The sequence below is a fragment of the Ciona intestinalis genome, chromosome 11 (genome assembly GCF_000224145.3).
Source record: "Ciona intestinalis chromosome 11, KH, whole genome shotgun sequence".
NCBI lineage: Eukaryota > Metazoa > Chordata > Ascidiacea > Phlebobranchia > Cionidae > Ciona > Ciona intestinalis.
In genome coordinates this window covers 2,886,161-2,906,870 of record NC_020176.2, presented here as the reverse complement: position 1 = coordinate 2,906,870, position 20,710 = coordinate 2,886,161, and the positions used below count along the sequence as shown (strand labels likewise).

General features: G+C 36.2%; 4 protein-coding genes across 6 annotated transcripts in view; 2 read left to right on the top strand and 2 right to left on the bottom strand.

Annotated features, from left to right (window-relative positions):
• Positions 1-462: 462 nt before the first annotated feature.
• On the top strand, positions 463-11,037 carry LOC100183296 (fatty acid synthase). 3 transcript variants are annotated; one of them, XM_002127045.5, is made up of 7 exons: positions 501-617; positions 1,417-1,482; positions 1,729-1,916; positions 1,988-2,177; positions 2,308-2,540; positions 2,889-3,107; positions 3,461-4,490. In XM_002127045.5, exons 4-7 carry the CDS (start codon positions 2,123-2,125, stop codon positions 3,635-3,637), a joined length of 684 nt encoding a protein of 227 aa, XP_002127081.1. In that variant the 5' UTR covers positions 501-617; positions 1,417-1,482; positions 1,729-1,916; positions 1,988-2,122; the 3' UTR covers positions 3,638-4,490. The 3 variants fall into 3 exon arrangements, with proteins under 3 accessions (XP_018669659.1, XP_002127081.1, XP_026692336.1); XM_026836535.1 differs by lacking the exon at positions 501-617 and adding an exon at positions 9,409-11,037 and having other exon boundaries at positions 1,370-1,482; positions 3,461-3,674; XM_018814114.2 differs by lacking the exon at positions 1,417-1,482 and having other exon boundaries at positions 463-617.
• On the bottom strand, positions 3,756-9,539 carry LOC100181615 (ras and EF-hand domain-containing protein-like). Its single transcript, XM_018814109.2, has 11 exons — positions 9,401-9,539; positions 7,760-7,946; positions 7,318-7,397; positions 6,923-7,038; positions 6,634-6,702; positions 6,310-6,435; positions 5,741-6,176; positions 5,473-5,614; positions 5,034-5,233; positions 4,671-4,790; positions 3,756-4,405 (listed from the first exon to the last, which is right to left on the bottom strand). The coding sequence occupies exons 5-11, from the start codon at positions 6,672-6,674 to the stop codon at positions 4,217-4,219; spliced, it is 1,254 nt and encodes a 417-aa protein (XP_018669654.1). The 5' UTR covers positions 6,675-6,702; positions 6,923-7,038; positions 7,318-7,397; positions 7,760-7,946; positions 9,401-9,539; the 3' UTR covers positions 3,756-4,216.
• LOC104266230 (CD151 antigen-like) lies at positions 10,685-12,003 on the bottom strand. The gene has a single exon (XM_009861929.3). The coding sequence runs from the start codon at positions 11,910-11,912 to the stop codon at positions 11,115-11,117; it is 798 nt and encodes a 265-aa protein (XP_009860231.1). The 5' UTR covers positions 11,913-12,003; the 3' UTR covers positions 10,685-11,114.
• Positions 12,004-15,647: 3,644 nt separating this feature from the next.
• The window catches only part of LOC100183988 (symplekin), a gene marked incomplete in the record, with an annotated part of 14,058 nt that continues 8,995 nt past the window's right edge, over positions 15,648-20,710 (top strand). The window contains 8 exon segments of the mRNA XM_009861926.3: positions 15,648-15,901; positions 16,594-16,790; positions 17,010-17,136; positions 17,326-17,445; positions 17,718-17,920; positions 18,362-18,459; positions 18,830-18,942; positions 19,298-19,462. Coding sequence (XP_009860228.1) covers positions 15,806-15,901; positions 16,594-16,790; positions 17,010-17,136; positions 17,326-17,445; positions 17,718-17,920; positions 18,362-18,459; positions 18,830-18,942; positions 19,298-19,462 — 1,119 coding nt within the window.

The following is a 20,710-nucleotide window of genomic DNA, read 5'->3' as shown; positions in this document are numbered from 1 at the left end:
TTTGGTAGTAAATAATGAACATTTAAAGAATTATAAAACTGTATTTTCACGACTCCTATAGACAGTTGGTAAGTGTTTAAATTCCAGGATATTTGGATATTATGAGCTAAAGATGTCCCATCTTTCTCCATACAACCATAATATCGTGTAAGAACATGATTACAATAAAAAGCAAACTAACAGACAATACACGGATTATAAGTAAACAACAAAAATACAACGAACACGATTCATCAAACTGGAAAAATCATAAGTCCATTACCGCATACGTTGGTGACATAAAAAAGAAACCACATAGTGTTAAAAACATTGTGGGAGTCAATCATACTATCCCCATAAACGCAAGACGTTACTTGTTACATGTGTGTTGCGTGCCTTGCCGCTGGCAATTATTCCCGCCGGCACACTTCTTTTTGCCAAAATTCGCCATTTTTTCTCTGCGTTCCTGGAGTTAGGTCTTGTTTTATGAAATGAACTACACTGTAAGCTGTTATGTATACCAGTGTTTTAAAGTCCGTTATAGGGCTATATAGATACTACTTTGTGTTAGTCACACTATAGTGGAATTATGGGATGTATATAACCTGATTATGAAGCAATATTGGATGTGGAAGCAGGTATGTTATTAACGTATAAACATTATTTATTTGTTTATTAAGAAATAACTGTAATATATACAGTATCCATTCCTATAGCAGCGCGATGACTTATATTGTAGGGCTGGGGTAAGATAGGACATGTGTTCATTCTGTTTTCTCCCAAATTTGCCTTGAATTTATTTAAAAGTTTGTTCGCCACTGGCGTGTCCAAATGACGGCGGTGTAGCTCCGAGCATATACGGCGGAAACAAACAGCACGCTTGAATAACCTTCGCGTTGAGTGTGGTCTCTTTCAGTGTAGACTTGACTAAATTGTTTGTAAGTCAGTTAAAAGTAAGGCTCAGTTCTAATCATGCATATATAAAGCTACAATACAGTCCTTTTGTATTCGAATCTAATTACGGGATTCGGTATTCTGTTTAATGACGTCATCACACGTCATCTCGTATACTATATTGACAATTTTTGAAACTTATTAATTTTGAAAAAAAAAATTTTGTGCTTGTGGGACTTTCGAGAGTAAACGTTTCGTAACCTCTTTTCATAGCCTGTTATACGTTTCATGACGCAAAAACTACCCAATAGTACAATTTTTAATCATTTTACAGCTCATGATCCAACAAAACTGCTATAAAAGAGCCAATAAACTGACTTTTGTGGGTAAAATTATTTTTTCCTATAAATATAAAAAGATTCAAAATTCTAGATTCGAAATAAAGTATTCTAGGATATCCTAGAATACCTAATTATTCTGTAATGTGCATCCCTAGCTACAAGAAAGGCTGTTTAGGATACTTTGTCTCATAATTTATATTAGGTGTGCAAATAACGATGCACGAAATGGATACAGACAAACAGCCAGGGATTTGGTTTATATGTACAGGTATGGTTATGTGGGGTAAGATGAATACCGTTAACACCGAAATGCCATATTTCCTGATGGTGCTTTAAACAATCAATTAACGGCGCTCATTTATAGTCCCGGAGCTACGGTTATATAATTCTGTAAATATTCTTTGAATACTACCAAATTAAACGAGAAAACAGAATAAAAATATGAGCAATCCTACCCCGACCTACTATGTAGGGTGTGATTGTACACACATAAAACTGATTCTGTTTTTAACAGGCATTGGAAACCAATGGAAAGGCATGGGAATATCGCTTCTAACAATCCCAGTGTTTTCCCAATCCATCGATGAGTGCACTGAAGCATTAAAGAGTTACAACTTCAACGTGAAGGAATTTCTGTTGAACACCGACTCGCCAACGTATACAAACATTGACAATACACTAGTGGCAATAGCAGCTATTGGGGTAATAAATGAACTTGGTCGAGCCAGTTTTCAGTTTGTTGTGGACAGACTGCAACATTTCTTGTGTTTTAGATTGGATTAATTGACGTACTCCGTTCTGTCGGCGTGAGACCTTCAGGTATTATTGGCCATTCTGCTGGTGAGATTGTATGCGGTTACGCTGACGAGTGTTTGACTTTGTAGGAGACCATACGAGTGGCGTACCTCATGGGGAAATGTTTTACTGAAAGCAATCTTCCAACTGGGGCAATGGCGGTCGTAGGTGAGATCAGAAAAATTTAACATTTCATTGAAACGCACCTTCTACATTCTCCACTTTTGCTCTAATAATTTCTAGAATTTGAACTTGCCTCTTAACTGGTATTAACGCGTTTTGCTGATTCTGGTATTAGGTCTTACATGGGAAAAGGCTTTGGAATTCTGCAGTGGCAGCGAGGTTGAACTGGCCTGCCACAACGCTTACGACTTGGTTGCTATTTCTGGAGCCAAACAAGCAGTCTTAGGTATGGTGGAAAGAATGAAAAAAGAAGACTTATTTACCAGAGTATTCGACACGGGCAATTTGGCGTCCCACTCAAAATACATGCTGTTGATTTACGAAAGAGTATTGCGGGATATATCAACGGTATAAAGCATATCATATTTTTGATACGCTTATACGTATGGTATTGTGTGGGAATACCGTTAGCACCTTAAACCCATATTTCCTGATCGTGTTTTTAGTAATCAACAACGTTCTTTTAGAGGCGCGGGGAAATTATATTATTCTGTAAATACTCTTTGTTTACTATACCAAATATGGGACTAAACTGAAAACATGTCCTGTCTTAACCCACCCTACTATATGTTTTAAAATGTTAGTAGAATAGGTCAGTTTAACCGTAAAAGTAAAAAGTGTTCATTTACGATAAATGCCTCATATATCGTATTATTTTGAAAGATTGTACAAAGAGTGTAACACCATTTTTTCTAGGTAATTCCAAACCCAAAACCTCTCACAAAAAGATGGATTTCAACGTCAGTGAAACTAAACAACAACGAACAACCTACAACTGAAAACAGAGAAGTTCTTTGTTCCGGAGAATATTACGCTAACAACCTTCGAAATGTGGTTCGATTTTACGACGCTTTGAAACAAATTCCTGATGGCGCTGTAACTATTGAAGTTTCCCCTAATGGAATTCTTACGCGGGTTGGTACATAAATGTATATATAGCATGATTATATAGTAGGGTGGGGTAAAATGAGACATGGTTTTATTATTTTTTGTCGCATTTGGTAATAAACAAAGAATATTCACAGAATCATATTCATATATAACCGTAGCCCCGTGACTCTAAATAACGTTGTTATTTTTTCGAAACCTGCAAAGGAAACATAGAATTTAGTTTCTATAACGGTATTCCATCGTACTACACAGTACTATATGTGTGTGTCTAAAGTAAAAAATACATAACTGCATTTGTGTGTACACACAACATATTTAGCAGGACATTACACATTGTCACCTTTATCCAGCAATAAATATTCCTATTGATTTATCAGGCGATTCTTAAACGGGCACTCCCAAACTGCAAAATGCTGGTAATAGCTTCAAGCGATGAAGACAACGGAATACAAACATTGTGCGACTGCCTGGATAGTCTTCGAACCCTGGGTGTTGACGTGAAAAACACAGAGTCGATATCGTCCTTGGTGACAGCAGTTTCCTTTTCTACATAAACTTATACAACAATGTGTATATTACTTCAATTTGGGGGTAAGATGGTTCATGTTTTTATTCCCCTTTATCATCATTTGGTAGTAAACAAAGAGTATGTAATAAAATGTCACTGTATAACCTCACAAGCATAAAGGAGCCTTATTATTTAAATTAAAATACGGTTAGGAAATGTGAGATGTTATGGGCTAGGCAATATGGTATCCATCTTACCCCGCGGTATCCATTTTACCATATGACTTTTATCTATAAGCGTTGCCTTACTGCAACCTATATACATCGCAGATCTATTTGTATTGCAGAAGCAATTCAGCTTTACTTTCAAGCTAAAATTGCCATCTAGTTGATGGTCTATACCAAAAGTATTCCATTTTTTGACAAGTTAATTTGCAAAAAAACGTAATCTAAGCCATTTTTGTATACTACCCACAATGTGAGGTATATAATTCAGCATGTTTTGCGCAACATATTCAGTACAGCAGTACAACGCTTCGTCCCTTCTAAAACACTTTTATAATATTTATATAAAAAAGACTAATCGAACTTAAACACTAAAATAAACAATAATTAAAATTTGTAGCTTAAGATTTTTGCTGCGGTGTTAAACAGCAACTGCTTTCATTTTCCTTTTCAGAATGTTCTTTTAAATCGTAGATTAATCCGGTTTCGGATTCGTTTTTTCCTTGCAAATGTCGCCCAAGGGTTTTAAGTGCTGCTTCCACATTTTCGCCCAGCGCAGCACTTGTCTCCATAAACAAAGCACCATAGTTCTGTATACAGATATTTAGGCCTTATTTTTAAGTTCATGGAAAAACCGCTATTGTAACAACAATTAACTACACACACATGGGAACTAAATATAACAGAAAGAGATGCTCTAATTTGGTAATACATAAGGTATGGCAATAGCTTTCTTAGGCAAGGGTAATAGAAATCACCTTTTCCTTTACTTAGACCTAAGGTTTACCTATTTAAACAGTAAAGTAGATAAGCATAGTACTGTATTAATTTATCAAGAGCTTTATGTGTTACTACCGCTGCCAGTTGAGCTCCTTCGTTTTGGTAAACAACTGGTTGTGACCTTCCGTGGCTCTTGTTTCTCAGATCAACTTTATTTCCACAAATCATAACTGGAGTGCCAGCAGCTGATGAACTCTGTAAAGGAAAGAAACAAACTGAAATCCTTTCCAACCAGGTGGTACTGCCATTGCATCAGCAGAGTTTTATAAATTGATCTTTCAAAAAATGGATTTTAGCCTTAACTGACGTTGAGTTATAACACGAGAATTTTATAAGATTAGCAACTATGCAGGAAACTTTTAACCGAGGTTGCGATAGATTTATTCGCTTTGTTATGTGTGCGCCTATTTATTTCGAACTATACAGCCCACTATGTACCGTTATAGTTTCCATCCAGTCCTTTACATTGAGGAATGATGCTGGGTTTGTGACATCATAAAGAAGTATGACGCCATTTGCCCGCCGAAAATAAGATGAAGTCAAACTTCTAAAACGCTCTTGCCCTGCAGTATCCCATAACTGAACTGTGATAGTTCGCGAAGGAGTCACTTTCAAAGTTTTGTTTTGGAAGTCGACACCTGTGAAGTTAATTTATATAAACACGTAAATCAGCAATGAGAAATTTTTTGTGCATTGAGTTATATACGAAGCCGGACTATTATCTTTTGTGGACGAAAAGTTTTTCAGCGGGAAACCAATGCCTTATAATTATCATTTATACAATGAGAACAGTATGGCGAGTAGTTTATCGCTCACATGTTGACTATTTTGTGTCAAGCAACCGTATCGTTATAAGTCTACCACACTTTCAACTTACCTAACGTTGAACGAATGTGTTTCTTGAAGCTGTTATTACAAGCACGGAACATGAAGCTGGACTTCCCTACACAGATATCACCGCACAGAACGATTTTATACAAAGGACCTCCGGTTAATAGTTCGGGATCGGGCGATATGACCTTTACGAGGAATATAATATTAGTCATAAAAGTATTTCTGATTACATGCACAATTGATACTCTATAATTTTAAATGTTCTGTGTTATAGCAGGTGTTATCGACTGGTGTGTTACACATCAACTTACCCGTTTCTGTTTATTCCTCTGAAAGGTACGGTGACTTTTTGTCCTATTTTGAGGCGGGAAAGGGACAAATCTGTCGATTATGTCACATTCATCTTCAGAGAAGTCTTCTTGCATCTCTTGTGACGTCGCATCATCGTATTTCACCGGTGAAAGTCGGTCCTGAGACCCCCGCCGCATGCTGTTTCTCTGTCGGTATGGACTGCTACGCCTTATCAAGGTTGTGGGGCTTCTTCTCCAGCGGTCTACGACATCTTCTTGTACGATTCCTATACCACTGTCCATCATAATATCCACGGACGATTTAATGGAAGCGTCGCCGTCCATGCATTCGTCGCTATCCGTAGCCATATAGTTCAAGACCGGATCGCATTCAGCAAAAGCATCTTGATCCAGTACAGAGTTCGGGAAAGAAGTGTCGGCGCTGCTGTGCCGCTGCCTGGTATGGCCAGTTAAAAAAGGTTGAATGATCATGTATGCCTAAACGCCAGTGATTCAAATACGAGTTATGGTACGGAAAAATCAACTTTGCGGGTCAATGTAAAATGAAAGAATAAGTAAATGTACCATACCTTATTGATAGTCTTGGTGGAATATCTTCACATAGGGAAAGGTTTGGAGTCGTCTGCTGCGAGTAACGAATCTGAAGAACTTCTTGCATTTCGTCGTGAGAATCTCGAAGTCGACGATTATCGGTCCTAAGATTAAAAACAAAGTGTAAATGCTTTGTGATCAACAAAAACAATGTTCAAAGTCTGAACCGAATTTTAAAAACTCTGTAAAATGGGAAGATTTGTTATCGTGCCAATATGATTTGTTATCGTGCCAATATGTTAATAAATATATTGGTGAAATAAAAGAACATTGCAAATCAGGTTTACAGTGTATATACTCACAACAACGTATGCACTTGGTGTGCCATATGATCTCGTTCCATAGAGCTTCGGTTTAGTTCGTCTTGCCCTCTGTGGGAAATAAAAACTTTGTGAAATCGTTGTGTGTTGTATCCATACGACGTATAGCCTCTCAATTACAATACCTCATAAGTGCCCTATCAACTTTACTGTGTTAATACCGCCGTATGTCGTAGTACTCTATTTCGCGTACTGTACCGCTATATCGTATATGCAACACTTCGGACCGGATATTGATGCATATATGCCACCGTTATGCAGATATATATACCTGTCTACAGTGATCGACTTTTCTTGCAAATCAAAGAGAAGTGAACTGACTTGACTGCGGAGAAGAATAATTGTGGATTCTGCTTCGTTTAATTTTGTCGTTAAGTCCGACTTTTCCTGTGATCATGTTATATACATTATAGCTAGGTTATACTGCGGTGGTGTAAATTTGCAGGCTGTACGAAAATGTAACACATATAGTTCAATGCTAAGAATCCGTAGTAACAGAATAACGTTACATATGAAATTTCGTAAGCAAGGATGAGGTGTATATAAAACAGGGACCCATATAATAACGATAGTTCATTACCCCGCCACATAAGGGTAAATAAGCTACATTCTTTCAACACTTGTTTAAGAGTTGTATATTGTTCCCAGATTTTAAGAAATACTCACAGCGCTAATTTCTAGAATCCTTTCTCTGCCATCTCAACCTCTCTTTCAATGGGTGTGGATTCGGAAAGTTTCTGCTCAACCTAATTTTGGTGAAAGTTAGCTTTACTGGCCAACTGGCAAATGCTTAAATACAAGAAGAAACATATGTCGATACTTTATGAATCTATAGAAGATTTGGGGATAACCGGTATCTATCTTACCCCACCCGGCGTATGCGATATAGTAGGGTGGGGGAAGATGGGACGCCTTCAATACATATTATCCAGATAGCCTGATAGTGTTTTAAGGAATTAACAACGGTCTGTGGAAGTCGTGAGGTTACGGTTTTATAATTCATTAAATGTTCTTTGTTTACTACCAAATGGAAAGAGAAAACTAAACGAAAAGGTGTCCCGTCTTCCTCCACCCTACTATATGCCTACTTTATATGCTCCCAGCATACCAGTTTTAAGTTTTTCACAGATTCTTGAAGATGCTGAAGTTGTAACTCATACGTTTCCTTTAATCTTGCCGACTCTTCCTCCATTTTGATTTTCTCCTCTTGTTTTGCAATTTCAACCTGGTCCCTTATTTGAGCATGCATTTCTTCTTCCAATACGAACACTTGTTCATTGCGACGTTCAATTTCTCTACGTTAACACCAATCAAAGAACAAACCGTAACATTTCGAAACCTGTTTATTGACCTATATTTGTCTGTTTTATTTCCGAATATATACGGGACAAACGTACACCTAAATTTAACGCCTTTATTATAAAAAAAATAAACAAAACGCAACATCTAGGAACATTAAACTAAACAAAAATACAGTCGATTTGTCGCTGATTTCAGAGAATTTGAAATATGATACCAAACGATTAGCCTACCACAGCAGCGCCCGAAATCCTTGCAGACTCAATGCTACGATACACTGCTTCTGGCTGTCACATTAGTCACAGTTGAAAGCGAAGCTCTCTTGTAATGTGCATATACCACTATCATTATCTCAACTGATTAATTTCCATTATCAACTCTGAATGGAGCAATATAGCCAGGGGCTATATATGTTGGTCAGTGTTAAATTGGCAAACGTGACTTCCGCTCATAGTGCGGTTGATTTTAAGCTGTCATCGTTTGATTTATATTTTTGCAGACAAAAAAACTGAAAACCTCACTCTTAAAACCTTTTTTTTAAATAGTGATGCTGTGTTTTTGCGAAAATCAGCTTTATATAAAATACATAAACGATGTTTTAATGAACTCATGCAGAGTTTTGAGTTTTACAATTCCAATGCAAGCGATGTGCATTGTAAAAACGAAGCCACCTTGAACCTTACCTTTAGGAAAGAAAACGAACGAACGCATGAGTCACACTATTTTGCATAAGTCACACTATTTTGATCATGCGGGTTATAATGTAGTACTGTGGGGTAATATGGGATACCGTTTTTATAGGATATCAATAACTTTACAAGCATTCACACTTAATTAATTACCTTTGAGATCAAAACCAGGGACTGCATTAATCAGCTAAGTGCATTATTATTACTCCTACGCTTGGTTGTAAAATCGATTTGTTAGTTTGTTATGTATAGAGAAATGTCCTATATCGAGGTGCCTTCGTTATCGAAACGTAATTTCGTCGTTGTGCTTATGTAAACTACGTTTTTATTAATTCACGATGTGCGGTAGACTAATGCCGTTTTATGTCTGTCTACTGTTTAACAATTTGAAACGAAGCTGCGCGTGATACTATTAACTATAATACCAGTAACTAACAAAATGGTAAGGTCAAAACGACCTCTCACTATAAGAGAATAATATATGCATTAGTATAGTAGAGTGGAGGAAGATGGGACACCGTTGACACATAATAGCAAAATATACTGATTATGTTTTAAACAATTAACAACAGGCTTTGGGAGTCGTAAGGATATGGTTTTATAATTCTTTAAAAAAAAATTGTTTACTACCAAATTGGACGGGAAAATAGAATGAAAAGGTGTCCCATCTTCCCCCACCCTACTATATTTTTAAAGAAACTAGTCTGATGCTTAATGTGCTACGTTTTATTTACTTGGAAACGTTGTAACTCATACCATACCTTTGTAGTGACTGTTCAAGTTCGTGTATGGTCGTGCGATATTCTTCAACGTCCTTTACGATTAGACTGATCAATTCATGAAACCTTGAAAGTTGCTTTGGCTGATTTTGAACGTCGCAAAACATACTGTGAATGTTCTCGTAACTGTAGAAGGTATGACGTCAAATGTTTAGTAAGTAGGAAGAAGTTTTGGTGGTCGATCAACGCAAATATTTAACTTGCACGTAACGAGACACAGTTTTTGGGAATCTGATATTACGTGGGTATTGTCGAATTAGACAAATTTTTAGTATACATGGAATTTCCACTGGTGTTTATAGTTTTATACATGATTAATAACAAGTATATAGGAGGGTGGGGTAAAATGAGACATGTTTTCTTTTTTTTTTTCATTACATTTAGTAGTAAACAAAGAATATTTAAAACCTTATATAACCGTAGACTTTGGACTATAAAAGGCTTGGCAGAGGAATGTGGGATTTAGGTGCTAAACCTAAAGGTATCCCGTCTTTCCCCGCAGTACTATATTGTTGGTTTGATCTAGTACTGTTTGGTCAGTACAGAACTATCAACGAATTGGTGGGCGGTATATGTCATATAGGATAACTTAAGCCTATCTGTACGAATAAACCAGCAGATCGGATTCGTTTGGTGCCGTGGGCCACAGTCCAACTTGATCTTTGTTAATGCGCTTTGAAAATGTCACTTACACACACAGGCGTGTTGTACGACAAAGAAAATACCTCATTGAGGCGTATGTTCTAATAAATTGTATTACGTCAAACTGCAAACACAAAACTTTGGGAAAGAATTTCTATGAAGCGATTAGTGGCCCGCCCGTACGCTAACCGCATTATACGATTTCTTTTCACACCAGACAAATCATGAGAGTCAACACCAGTGACGTGGTTAATAAGAAATTGCATTCTTTCGTCAAGTAGGCTACAGTGGCCTTATTTCACTAAAGATATCAAAGAAACAACTGTGACCTACTCTTTTATTTGGTATTTGTTTAGTCATCACCTTTTCAAACTAAAACTATAAATTATGTTGCAGTTTAATAGCCTACTTGACTAAAGGATTTTTATACCAGCTTTTAAACCTGGTAATTCTTTTGTAACTAATTATAAATCTATAACACTGTCCACTTTATTTAGCCCAAGACCTTCGGACCCTAAGTTTTACTTAAACTATATTACACTGGACTGTGGCTCTACAGTAAATACTTTACCATTTTTACTTCACTGGTCTTTCAAACCTTATCAATAAATTATAAAAGACTAATTTAGAGCAAATTTATTACGTAGTGTACCATTCTTTACAAAAGAGGCAAAATAAAGTAAAAAAGAATGTGATTGTGAACTACTATGACCAAGTATGTATTATTAGTACCAAAAGGGTACCGGTATAGATTTGGTTCACAAATCAATAGTTGTAGCACCATTTAATTCAAGAATTACACACTTAATTGCTTATAAAGTCCCTTGGGATCTGATATGAAGTAAGTGCTGGGCATAGCATATATTACATATTGATAAGATTTCATAAGAAATGAATTTAAAAACTCTCATTCCATTTTCGAAGATAAGACTTTGATTCAGAAAAAAAATGACAAATATTTAGTGATAGAATGTTTTAAAGCAGAAGCAAAATTAGTAACATCATGCAATGTGTAAGTTAGCTGTATATCAGTTTGTGTATATTAACTGCTGTGTTAGTAAGGCTCATCTTCTTCCTCTCTTATGCGACTGCGAAGACAGCAAGTAAAAATCATGACCAGGATTTCGAGACATGCCACTGCTGTGCCAGTAATTGCCAAAATGAAGAGATGGTCTTTAATGTACTGCTCTAGCCTTGTAAGACAGCCCATGCTATCTGAGCCAAGCACTCTGTAGATATTGGAAGGGTGGTCTCGTACACTACAGCCTGGAGAAGGAGACTTACAGCAAGATTCTGGTGTCTTCAAGCCGTCTTGGTTAGTTGTAATAAATTTGCTTCCACTCCAATCTGAATATGCACTCACACCACAGCACTGGAAGTCCTGCTGCATGTCATCAACCGCCATTGAAAAAGATTCTTGCCCAGTTTGATTATAATTCTTGTTCAAATTTGATTTCAATTCTGAAACCAATTCGTCATGTAGAGATTGGTAATACACAAAGGCCAAAATTCCTGCCACGCACTCGCACAAGAAAATTGTGACCAGCAGGGCAAAGTAACATGTCAGCATGCCAGAGTTTTTCCGAACTGCGCCCATGCAGCCCAGAACACCAGTTATCAAGACCAAAACCCCAGCTCCAATCAACAAATATGTGATGAGGTTGTAGTAGATTGAACCCAACAGAGCTGCATATTTCATCTTAGAGATTACAGTCCATATTCCAATAGCCAAGGCCCCGCATCCTCCAATAATAAACAAGAAATTGAAAGCAATTAAAACCCCCCTTAAGCATGAAAGGTCGCACATTCCACCAGAATTGCCATGGCGTTTGTCTGAATTTTTCCTGGCCATTTTTACCAATTAAACTACTGATTTCTGCCTGACGAAAATATAGGCTTATTACAGAAGCTTATGACATATAAAGGAAATAATAAACATATAATTATTTCCTGTTGGTTATGTATTACTATTTTAACAGACAATCAAATTCATATTTTGACAATTCGATTCGTAATATATAGATATGAAAGAATCAAACTTATTTACGTAATTGTTGTTCTATTCGTATTAATAAGAAGAGTTGTTTCTATAACACAACCTGTTCTAAACTTCTAATCAACATAATTATTTCTGTAACTTGTACAAACTTATAAACACTGAAAGTATATCTCTCTTAAATTCTTCAATACTAAAGAACAGCAAACAACATTGTGTAATCGGGTAATTGAAGAAAGTCAAACACAACTTCGCTAACACGTAAGTTCGTCTATGTCGGCGCTCCGTTGAGAAAATACGCCCTGTTCCGCCTGAATGAGTCGCAGTAGTGACGCGTTTGGTATTTATATAACGTACTAACAGCTGCCGTTGTCGCCATCTCTAATTGAAAAACCAACTCACAATAAATAGCCAAGCAGAAGTGCTTGGGAATAGCAAAGACACGAACTTTTTGGATGTAAGTTTGTACATAAATCGCGGTTAATGTACAGCTGACGTAACTCAATAGGTCCTTTGTTGCCCGCTGACGTAAAACCTTTAGAAATTCTAGATCCGGGTTCTAAGATATTAAATTGACTGTTCAAAACCCGATTTGTGAAAAATCTTAACCTGAACCCGGATTTTGGAGCAATTGAGACGTGTATCCGCAGCCGCAGCTATACAGACAGCTGCGGACAAGTTTTTTTTGGGGGGAGGGGGGGGGGGGATTTTGGCTCCATAAGTATCTTTGCGGCCTTTTAAAGTGCTCAAGGAATATGTCATAATATTGTTCGGGTCCGTGGGAAAATGCGCAAATGGCGCACATGATAAATAATAAAAACGAAAATTAATCATAACGAATAAGCTATAGATATATACACCCATTAGCGTAAATAAAGATTAAAATACAAATTAACTTTTGGGTTGTAAACAGTATAGTACTGGGGGTAAGATGGGTTACCTTTAACATATATAATTCGTGCTACCTAATTGGTTTTACACAATTACCAACGCGGAGCTACGGTTACATACTTCTTTAAATGTTCTTTGTTTACTATTAAACGGGACAAGAATAAAGAACAAAAACCTGTCCCATCTTACCATGACTTTCCTACTATATTCAAAAATCAGTCCCCTACCTAGACAATGCAAAGATGACATGGCCAAATGCTTGCGTGAATACATCCCATGTACTGTCGTCTTGGGTCTCCATAAAATTGGTGGTAGTAATTTTGAAAGTCGTAAATAGCCTCGTATACCAATAGTCTCGTATGCCAAAAGCAGAATAACAGTTTTTAGGACCCGGGTTTCATTTTCTACGAATACCTTTCTAAAAGTGTGTTAGTACTTCAAAAATAAACAAATTTGGTTTGTATAGTAGAGTGGGGGAAGATGGGACACCTACTCATTCTATTTTCCTCCTATTTCGTGGTAAACAAAAAAAATCGAAGAAATATAAAACCGTAACCTTACAACTCCCATAGACTGTTGGTAATTGTTTAAAACACGATCCGGATATTTGAATATTATGCATATACTAAAGCTATCCCATCTTCCACCACCCTACTATACAAACTAATTTGTTCACGTGAACACTTTACCCATAGCTTATATATTACAATTACATACGCATTTTTACGAGCTAACTACAGCTGGCCGAATTATGTCATGACAAGGAATAAAATTTTAATTCTACAACGCGTATACGTACTGAACGTATATCTAAGCACGCAACGCCTATTTAATGTCGCCGAGCTCATATACAAGCTAACATTACTGTATATCTGTTTCTTTGAGACGACGGTTCTGCCAAAGCGATCCTTGTATTTATATAAATTCACCATAAACTACACAGCTCGGTGTCTGTATTTGTTCTCTTGGCCTACAAGGTGCTTCATAAACAAAAGTAAACACGGACATTACTTTGACACGTCGTGAGAGCACTCGCTGACGACGATCTGGGAAATACGCAGCGGCCGTAGTTTGCTGTGAACACAGAGCGACGCAAGTTCGGGCAAGTCTAATTCGAACAAAAATCGACGTCTTAACATTTTGTGACATTGGTGCGCCCAATTTTGATATATTGTTCTCGACCACCGGAGTTATGCAATAGCGGGTTATATAAACATTAGTCAATTTTTGAGATCAGGCACGCTGGAACTTTTGTTACACAGGCATACAAATTTGTACCCCCATTTATATAACCGAAATTTCTGGTACACAATTTAGAGAAAACTCCATCAATAATACTGTAAAATGGCCCTTAGACATTGAATTAGCTATTTAACAAATGAGCGTCAATTAAGTTCTATAGCGGTACATAATCTATGATACCGTTACGTTTAATTTCACTTGTGCAGATAGAGCAACGACCGCAGCAAACTTGAGTAGTTTGTACAATATTACGCAGCGTATAATACAAAACTCTTTAACTTGATAGCTAGTTTATATACAAAAATATTTATCTTCACTGTATAAGCTTTCCTCTCGAAACGCAATATATATAATAGGTTGAGGTAAGATGGGACACTCTTTCAATCTATTTTCTCGTCCCATTTGGTAGTAAACCAAAAACATTTAACGAATTATAAAACCGTATCCTCACGACTCCCATAGAACGTTGTTAATTGTTTAAAACACGATAAGGATTTTTGGATACTACTTACGTATCCCATTTCCCCCCGCCCTACTGTATATAGTTTTTTCTGTTTAACCCTTGCTCCGTTATTCCATATGCATTTCTATCGTGTGTTACCTTGCTGTTCTGCACAGGAGTAGACTAATTATCAGACTTACAATAAAGTGCTTAGATAATTGCTTTGGTTGTTTATAATACTTTCCTTTTCAAAACTACAACCACCGTTGCGGCTGAGCGAGCTACACTCCTCATATAAAAGCATCGAATCGAAACGAAATGTGTGTTCAAAATTAAAACGCCTAGCTGTGTGTATCGACGTTACCAAGAATTTAAAACTTTGTGTGATACCGGTGACCGGAACGTCAAAGACCGCAAACTATGAAATGCCAGGCTTTAAAGTTTAGGCCTATGTATTAATATAAGATATAGTTGTACCGTATAATACACTTTGTTTTAAATACTTTAAATTTTAGGTGGGATCCTTATTTTTATTCAATAACTACAAAATATTATTGTAAATTTATTATTTTATGGACCACTAGGCTACGTTCTGAAGTGTCCAATACAAAAGTACATTGCCACGCAAGGATACGTACGTTACAATCATTCATTTAAATCTTGTATTATTATTTTATACACGGTTTAATGAAACATTCAAGTTTAAAGAAATCGTTCGGAATTTGAACCCACCAACTTTCGACGTAAGAATCCTTAAAGACCAGCATGATTAAATAGTTTTACACCGATTTTACGGCAATGGAGTTAACAAAATAAAGATTGGATACACACAATACTTGTTGTACAAGCAACATGTGTTTGATTTAATTAATTTATGTGGCATGATATCTGTGGTAACTCCAAAATGCAACAATACTGCTCTCTTTTTAAAACTTTTTGAAATAACTTTAACACACTAGTTTACAGTATAGCCATAATTTTTATGATGGCATTACTCTAAGTGTTATGTTAAAGTTCTCACATTGCATGGAAAATGAATGCAGAATAGTTAAAATGGTGCGTAACAGTTTTGTCAATGTAGACGTCAAAGTACATAACACATACCAATATTAAGCGTGTATAAATTCGTCCAAACATCGAAATTAACCCCCATAAGTTCCACACCACGTTTGCAATGGAGCCGCAGCGTAAACGAAGCCGTAAGTTCAAAGAGGAGATAAATTCTTCACAAGAACAAGATGATCGAAGAAAACTTACCACCGTTGACTTGGTGGGTCCTTGTTAAATTGTCTGAAGGCTTAAGACTGAATTGTGTTTTTGCTCATTTTTTCCAGTTATACACATACAGTGGGACAAACATCTTATGGATTAGGGAAAATGCTCCTAATTTCAGTTTGACCATTATATGTATGGTATATTCTGTTTTATCTAGATGAGGTTCTAAAGCTTGGTATGTCAGGGGTCTTGGGATTTATGCCAGGCTCAGCCCATTACCCGAACCCAGAGTGCTAGTCGTGCTACAACCCATTTTTGACAACTGGGTCTTGGGTAATATTTACTAAACATCTTGCTCAAAGATAAATACATAATGCGATGCAGTATGTTAACTACTTAGCCACATATCCAGACATATTAGATTTTTAATGATTGTCAGTTCAATTTATCCACACAGCCCAAACACCTCCATAAATACAAGTCTACAGAGCACAGAAGGTGCACAGGAAATTTTATTTAAAAAAATTAATTAAACAATGAACCAAATCTGTATTAAATTAAGGAGTATTACATAATGAAACTTGCACATCGATTTTCAAAAAATGCCTTTTTTAATAATAGCATTTGTGCACTACACGCCAAAAAAACAACTTGCACACAGAAGATCTTATCTGGAACAGCCATATTCTGCAAACTTGTATGCATATCCTTGCCTATGCTAAACATATTTTTCTGTTTGAAATCCAGGTGATTGACCTCCTTAACAAAGCTTCCATGTCCGTGGAGGATTCCGTTAAAGTAGAACGGCTGCAACAAGTCAAGGAACTTGTGATAAACAAACAGCCTGAGATGTTGGATAACTTCACTGATGAAGTGGTTGCGTTTCAAGCTGATCGATCGCAAGAAGTGAGAAAGTTCGTTGTTGGATTCATGGAAGAGGCGTGGTAAGTTGGAAGTCTATCATTGAATAAATGAATATCTTCTCTATTAATAAAATAACTTATTTATCATCATGTGGTGGGGCAAAGACAACCGTTATAATAAGATTGTTCTGTTTTATATACTTTATGGCTGCTTACGAGTTACAACGTAACACATATGATATGTAATGAATAAACTGCCGAGATAAGAAAAAATTGACCAACTCATTTATTTAATTACAGCAAAAAAGACCCAGAGTTATTTTCCAAGCTGCTTCTTAACCTTCACATGTTACTTGTCGATGAAAATGTTAATGTTTTGAAAAAAGTAATCCAGTCATCAACCCAGTTATACAGAATCTGTGTGCAGGTCAGTTGATAAAGGCTTCTTAAAACTTCAAAAATGTTGTTAATTTCTACCAAGCATCCCTTTTTGGAGTATTTTTTCTAAAAAAGGGGGGCATAATTTTTTTAAATAAAATGTGTAATTTAAAAAAAAACGAACATTCTTTTATAGTTGATCAAATTTTTTAAATTTTTATGTTATTGGCTATTGCAGTGGATCAGCACACACAAGAATATTAGCAATATGCTCAAATCGAGTTGGAAAACTATGTGTGATATACAGCAGAGGATTTTTGAGCTATTTGATTCTGAAAATGATGGGGTCCGAACGCAGGTATATTCTATGGGATAAGTTAATGTATTATTCAGTTTCTGAAATGTATAAATCAAGCATTATTGATTTGAAGGTATTTGTAGTTTTTATTTGTATTGGGCATATAGGGACCAGAAAATTATGATATTTCTGAAAACCAATTTCCAGATGGTTGTTTTTAGCCAAGCAAAAATTAGTCTGTTACTGTTTAATATATTTTGGGTCCATCGCTGCGACTCGCATCAAGCCCCATGGAATTTGTTTTCTATATTACGCCTTTTCCATTCATATAGGTGGTCAAGTTTGCAGAGAAGGTAATTCTCACCTTATCCGAAAAACATCGTTTGTCGGAACTCCCCAAGAAGTTGGAGGTTTTCTCCTCCTTGGATCAGCTCCCAAACAACCACACCATTCTCGTTAAGTCTGAGTTAAAATCTCTCGGAGTATCGCTGCTCGAGAAACTTCTTTCTTTCGTGGCTTCACCAGCAATATCCAGGTTAATAGTCTTTCTGTGGGATGAAAAAGGCAAAAATCCGATATGTTGCAGTGTTGCACCATATATAGTAGGGTAGGGGAAGACCGGACACCTATAGCACATAATATTAAAATATCCTGAACATGTTTTAAACAGTTAACAACGGTCTATGTGAGTCGTGAGGATACAGATTTATAATTCTTTGAATGTTCTTTGTTTACTACCAAATGGGAAGAGAATATAGAATGAAAAGATGCCCCATCTTTCCCCACCCTACTATATAATTTTCACCCTACTATATAATAAAGACTGACAAAGATACTAACATTAAATTTTCAAGTTATTTAAAAACACTGTAATAATTTTTAGACTAGTTTACTCAAAGATAAGAATTTAAATATGGTGTAAATATTGTAAAGGAATATGGATCTCTATTTTAAGCTGACAATCTTATTAACACAGTGTCAATCTGATGGCATCCATGGGTACTCTTACTACAATAGCAAAACAGAGACCTCAATTCATATCTACAGTTGTACCTGCCTTTGAAACACTGCATGGTAAGATTAAAAGATATATATATTATGTTTGTATATAAATCTGGTGCTACGAAATCGTATCGTTGTTGACAACTGGTTTGACTTAATTTTTATCCGTTACGTTTTCTAAGCACCAGATCCTTACTGTATTTCTTTACACAAGAATGATCCAGCTATATGAGTACCAGATCAGGGTCAGATTTACGGTATTTGTTTTAGTTTACATACAAAGTAAATACTATTTTATTGCTAATTCATTTCTCTTCATTGTTACAATTATTTTGGTCTTCGCTATCGTTTTAAAATATAAATAAAAGTTTTGTTATGATATGCACTTGGTTCAAAATAATTTTTATCCAAAAATTTAACCTTTTTTTCGTATTTCCCACAGCCAACTTGCCCCCTACATTGGCGAAGACACAAGTAACAAGTGTGAGAAAACATCTGAAAATGCAACTTCTAAATCTGCTGCGTCATCCTGCTTCTATTGAGTTTCATCCACAGGTTGTTTTTAACTGGTTTTGATGAAGTTTCTACTGATCAAAACATGTATCTTATTTTATTCTATACACTAAAAAGGGGCTTTTGATTTCATTTAAACAGTATTTATATTAAGTTAAAAAAAAATTCTTTTAATGCTATAAAAATTAAAAATCAATTTTATTCCAAAACAAGCAGTAAAAAAGTACCTGACCATGCAATAAACACGAAAGTTATTTTTGCTTTTGTATATAATATGTATGTTATTGTTAATATGTTAAACAACATTTAATACTTAACAATTTTTCTTATGGGTATAACATACATGAATCTGTCATATTGGAAAATTTTTATTAGAAATATGTCTTTACTATTTCAGATCACCAACTTGTTATATGACTTGGGAACAAATTCATCTGAGATTGCAAAGAACATGCCCAATGTTAATGCCGCTATGAGGGATAAGAAATCTGCGAGTAAAAAACGAACAACGGATGAAATAAAAGGAGCGGAAATGTCTCAAAACAAAAAGGCAAAAGTTGAGGTGAGTTTTTACGGTGGTTTTCGTTTTTGTGAAATTAAGACTTATTACTTTTTATGTATATATGCTAACACTACATTCATTTGTTTTTCCAAGTAGGCCATAATAAATTTAATGTCTAAATTACTAGGGATGTGCCGAGCCGAGCCCGAACTCAAAAGCTCGTGCCCGAGCGTCTCCTTTTTTGACGCTCGGCGCTCGGCTGAAAACTGGGCCGAGCGCCGAGCCTTATGCTATAATGTTGCACGCGAGAGCGAAAAATATTAAAAATGAAAAAAGTGAAGCTACTAAGAGATAACGAGACTAGTCAGCGTAGCTTTCTCTTTAATTATTTTTCGTTCGTTGTGAATTTGCTCTCTCGCAAGTAACGAATCGCAACGTCAGCGAATTTGCCCGTATCGAATTACACGAGCGCCCAATGTTTTCGTATCACATTTTAAATAAAAGTCCAAAAACTCTTTAACTTTTTTATAATGAAATAATATAAATTGCTGCAACCACGGTTTTGCAACCAACCACAGGGTTTTGCAACCCCTAAGCCACCTTTACCGCAGACACGCACGCAGCCAGAAAGTGCTAAGACGCACACACACGCGTTGCATTCAATATAACATTCCTTCGATTGGAATTAGAACAATTTTTCATTCAATTGTTACGTCACGTGTCCTATCGCAACGTAACTATTAATTATGACGTTTTATAATATAACAATCGGGAGGAATGTGCCCACTGCCCAAGTTGGGCAGCCTAACCAACCACGAGATCAAAACATCGTGTATCAGCGTCACATTTTTACACTCTGCGCCGGCGTATGAAATAAAGGAAGACGCATGCGGTAGCATACATTCTACACGTAACAAACGAAGCAATCGTTGTGAATTTATTCTCGTGAAAAATGACGTAATGAAACTCTGTTTCTCGTGCGGTGCCATCAAACGATGTTTTTTGGCTTCTGTCCAAGCTCGACCGGGACGATACTTTGTAATATCATATTACAATTTATGTTGGTTCCAATTTACTGATAGCGTCGCTCCTCGCTCTTATATTTGCACCAATTAAAACTCACATAATCGCGATTTACCTGCATTAAACTAATCATCAGAAACAAAAATTATACACAAACTGCAGATCGTATGGAAGCGAATAAAACACGATTGTTTTCCAACAATCTCGTTTGTGATGTAACGATCGTAAAGGTTTATTCTGACGTAAATAACCGTTACATTATCCAAGATGAACATGCGTAGAAAC